Raw genomic sequence first — 4,785 nt, forward strand, 5'->3', positions numbered from 1 at the left:
CATGGGTTTGGTGCCCAGTGCTGCAACTGGCTTGGGTAGAATTTAAGGGTGTTAAGGTTTGCAGACAAAGAGACGGGTTCCTTGTTTGGCTGCACATTCCGTTGATCAGTTCATCTGTTGCTGTTGCATTGGGCTTTGCATGCGTGAAAACTTTGCTTGAAGATGTAACTAGGGGTATGAAGAAAATCAAGACTGAGCTAAGCAGAGAGTGTCATTATTGAGGGTTTGAATTCAAGTTTTTGATAAGAGTAGTTTGCCCTGCAGTCCAATGTGTGAGAACTGTCATTATATATATAGTGTATGTGATTTTCCTTTTTTAAAATTTGGATATAATAGCAAATTGTATTGATGGAAGCCAGAACTTTTGAACGAATCCATGTACCACATCCCTTTCAGAGCTCACTAATTAAAAGGGACTAATACCATTATCTTCAAGCTTCTGCTGGTTTATCAAAGTAATATTAGTTATGCAGTAGATACGGCTTTTGAGTTTCGCCGAGGAGGTATTTCCAGCCAAGTCTTCATCATGTCGTATGCCGTGAAACCAATTGCTACCGATGGAACGATCTGCAACAAAGATCAAAGAGTCATAAGTCACGTTACAGGAGTAGCTTTTACTTGGTGTCTGGATAGTGCGAGCACTAGAAAGATTTATTCTCTTGAACCGTTCCCAAGAAAACAAGCACCATGAGACCATTTCGGAGAAAAGTTTAGTTCTTTTTGCATAAAATTACCTTGATATAATTAATGCTAAGACCGGCAAACAATTGTCTCCAACCTTGAACACGAACAATAGAAACGAGCCCCTCAAACGAGCTTCTGTATCTGACACCACCTTGCGCTGAAGGCTCAACCTGAAATAGCTTAAAGTTACTAATTTGAAGAAACTGCAATGAGTAAGAGCACACACAAATTTATCAGCATCATTCATGATAAATATATGGAAATGGCAATACTTGTAAGGAGACTGCAAAACTATCTGATATGATAATAGTAGGCAACTCATTAATCATATACTATGTAAGAAACCACTTCAGAAGCTAAACGGTGAACTCATCAATTCCTGTAACTAGTATTTTCAATACTTGCTATGGATATATAATTATATTATATACTGAAACTTTTAACACCTGACCGATCTATTTGAGCAATTTGATGTCACAAAAAGTAAAGATGAAATCGACAAATACTCAGAAGTAGAGAGTAGAGGATAGAGAATAATGCACTACCTGCATTTGCCTCCTGACAACATCCAATGGATACGTGAAAGTCTGCCCAAGTAAACCGGCCATAGCTCCACATGATAATCGCAGTAAGATGGACTTCTGGTGCTCTTCAGGAACATGCCTCTTAAGTTCCTCATAGATGTAAAACTTCAGTCCAGCATAGGGAAGAATACCAATAAGTGTTGGACCTGTACAAAATGTAGTTTTTGCTCATTAATTTTGGTCGCAACAATATATTTGCAAATACATTCATAAAGTTTAGCATCATAAGCAAACGACAAATTTATACCTAACACAGAGGGTAATCAGAGGAAGAAATACATTGTTGTAAATAATTGTACTGTGTACCATATATTGAGAGCTTCTGTGTCGGATCAATGGGTAAAAGGATAACCTGAGACACTATGCAAATGAAAGAAATGACTATAGAATTCAAATGTACCTATCCCACGATAGAGGGAGCGCACTCCCCCATTCTTGTATACTCTCTCTATCACATTTCTGATTCCACTGTAAGCAGGAGGTGCATTAAATTGTCTCTTCCCTAGCTGCATAGTTCCTCTTGTGTCTACAATCTATGAAAGAGAAGCAAGTAGATTAAAAACCTAAGGTATCATGTTAAGCAACCAACACATATGATGGGACTAAGAAGATATGGAAACTTCTTACATGAGACAAACTTAAAATGCCTAGTACCTGGTAAGCAAGTTTTGTACGGGCCAAATCCAAGGGATAAGTACATAAAACTGCAGTTCCTCCAGCAGCAGAACCAGCCAAAAGATCTACAACTGGCCCTGTTCCCAGGGCAGAGTAGTTGTCCAAAATCAATAACCTATATTGCTCATAAGTCATAAAGTGTAATGCCGCATAGGGAACAATCCGAAGTACGCTAGCTCCATTGCCCCTGGATCACCCAAAGAATAATCCACATTGGTATTTTGGAAACTCTTAAGACAGCGAAGTAGAGAACAACATTTAAACCTTACTTATAAAATCCTGCAACACCTTCATGCTTCAGTAGCTTCTTTAGTGATTGAAATATCCCCAGTGAATGAAATCCTTGGGTTCTAGTCTACAAGGGCAAAGGTAACGTTAAAAGCAATTAGGACAGGAGATTACTGATGACCAACATAATACAATTTATAACCATTGAAATTCAAAAGGATGATAAGGTTATATACAAAAAGAAAAAATCTCCATCAGGTAAAAGCTCTGAAACGTGAGAGAAAATGAGAATAATCATTCACCTGCGAAAGTATTTTAATTCGTTCCAAAGGAGCAACTGCAGTTTTAGCAAATGCACCAGCAGCACCTCCAGCAATCAATTCCTTAACATACACAGGAACACTATCAAAATATTTAATCTCTGCACTTGCAGATGATCCATCCACAAAACTAGACACATTTGATGACAGAGTGGATCCTTGCGAAGAATCCATTTTCCAAGATCCTTTTATTCTCAAATCCAGTAATCAAAACCTGGCCTTCTCCTTTAATTCCTAGTATCCAACAAAAACTACTTGTCCTCCACTCTTCAATTGGTATATCTCTTGAGATAGAGAAAGAGAACACTTTCTGCTCAACAGGAAACACAAATGGCCTGAGAACAAACCCTATGTTCACAAGCCAATCCTCCCCTTCAGTCAGGAAAAGATGCATCAAAAACTGAAAAGAACAAGGACAGAACCCTCACGATTGAAATACAACCCTCATGGATCCACAAGAAAATGTTCTTCAAATGAAAGCCAAAATCTTTCTCAAGAAGCAATACACAAAGATGCAAGAATCAGAATCCTGTCAATCAAGAAATCAAATATTTCCACCGAATCAACGCCCTATATCAAAACTTGCAAACTAAGTGCTTCCCAGATGGCGCAACAGCCTAAATCTGAAAAGCCCAATTGATGCTATTTGATTAAACCCAAACTCTGGCTGTAAAAAAAGGTAACAAATTGATTCTTTTACTCAATAAAAGGAATAACAACACTCAAAGATACTAATAACCCCACAAAATATCAAATTCCTTTGTTGATGAAAGACAATAAAAGAGTGTTCTGTTTCAAGTTGCAACTTGAAACGGCTAAAAGATGAGGCTTTCTTGTGTCCCGTATGGTTCAATCATTCTCAAACGAATGAGTAGTTATATATAGTTGTTCTTATTCTCCCCTTTCCTCGTTTCTTGGAACGGCCAATTGACTGGAAAGAGATTCCGGAAAATAATGGTGAAAGTGACAGTTATAGTGGGAAACAAATACCTACAAAACTGAAAGAGATTAATACTTCAACAGTTCCAGGACCTAAGTAGAAGTCTTTCTGGATTATGATTCTCAAGCCCCCTAGTTTTATACTAGCGGCTTAAATGTAAGTTTCATCCCCTATGTTTTACATTTTTTATGTTTTAATTTTTTTAGATAATAAATAGGTACGATAATTTTTTACATGAAACAAAAAAAGAGAGAGAGATTATTTTATTTTAAATTAAGCAATATGTTATTATGTTCACAAGAGTTCAGAATTTTTATTTTTCATGCAAGATAATTACATCTTATTCACTATATAAAATATAAAAAATTTGATTTTCTTTCTAAAAAAGGATTAATTTGATAATTTTACAAACTTAAGGTGATAAAATCAAATTTAAACTAACCATTACCCTTAAAAAAGTTAAACTCCGACCACGGCCGGAAAATAGTTAGGGAGACCAAATTGAAACAAAAATTATAGTTTAGAGACGCTAAAATAAAAAATGAATTTGAGAGATTAAGTGATTTTAAACAAAAACTTAAAAAGACTAAATATAACATTTACCCTATAAAGTATAAACATAAGAATACTTATAATTAAAAAGATTTATTGTGAAGAGAGGAAAAAGTTACAAAATTTTCACTATGACCAACAACGTCAAGAATAGTAGAAGACTGCTGAAAAATTGATCCATTTTATGATTATTTTAATTGATTCTTACTGCCATTGTAATTAGGAAATAACATCAAACTATATGTTATATTAACAAGAGAGTCTCCAGCTAACTTCATTTTTCCCTTGGGAACTTTATTACAAATAGCCAAAATGATACTGCAAATATCTTTAAGCCTGTCATTAGCCTCCAAGATGTTGCCTGATTGTTCACTAGGTGGCTTCATTAACTCTCTGTTGCAAGAATCAACTCGATTCACAGCAACCTTAATGCAGTTCTTAACAGACCTTGCAGCCCCAGCCAACATGTATTCATTAGCTTTTGTCAGCTGATTCATGACATCTATTTTATATTTCATGAAACACTTGTGGTATTTTGTTCTGATTTCAGGTTTATCCGCAGGTGTAGCAGTGTAACGCCGCCAGATCATATCAGCTGTTGTATTAGCATGATGTAAAGCCATGTTCATGGAGCTGCTGCCAAGGGCTGCTACAGAATTAGGTTTGAGGCTCTTGCCTTTTGAGGATTTCAGATTGTTTTGACAAAGACAAGGTTTCCTTGTCTGTGAGCAAATCCTATGGATGAGTTCATCTGTTATGATGACTGCATTTTTATCTTTTGCTGCTAATGCGAGCTTGTCTA

At 36.1% G+C, this 4,785-nt stretch overlaps 1 protein-coding gene across 1 annotated transcript; it reads right to left on the reverse strand.

Moving 5' to 3' along the window:
- Positions 1-322: 322 nt before the first annotated feature.
- LOC105164662 (mitochondrial carrier protein CoAc1) lies at positions 323-3,539 on the reverse strand. Its single transcript, XM_011083370.3, has 7 exons — positions 2,474-3,539; positions 2,213-2,298; positions 1,923-2,130; positions 1,669-1,801; positions 1,230-1,414; positions 735-854; positions 323-567 (listed from the first exon to the last, which is right to left on the reverse strand). Exons 1-7 carry the CDS (start codon positions 2,663-2,665, stop codon positions 466-468), a joined length of 1,026 nt encoding a protein of 341 aa, XP_011081672.1. The 5' UTR covers positions 2,666-3,539; the 3' UTR covers positions 323-465.
- Positions 3,540-4,785: the final 1,246 nt, after the last annotated feature.

Source organism: Sesamum indicum, linkage group LG6 (genome assembly GCF_026168435.1).
Source record: "Sesamum indicum cultivar Baizhima isolate 11 linkage group LG6, ASM2616843v1, whole genome shotgun sequence".
In the NCBI taxonomy this organism is placed as follows: Eukaryota; Viridiplantae; Streptophyta; class Magnoliopsida; order Lamiales; family Pedaliaceae; genus Sesamum; species Sesamum indicum.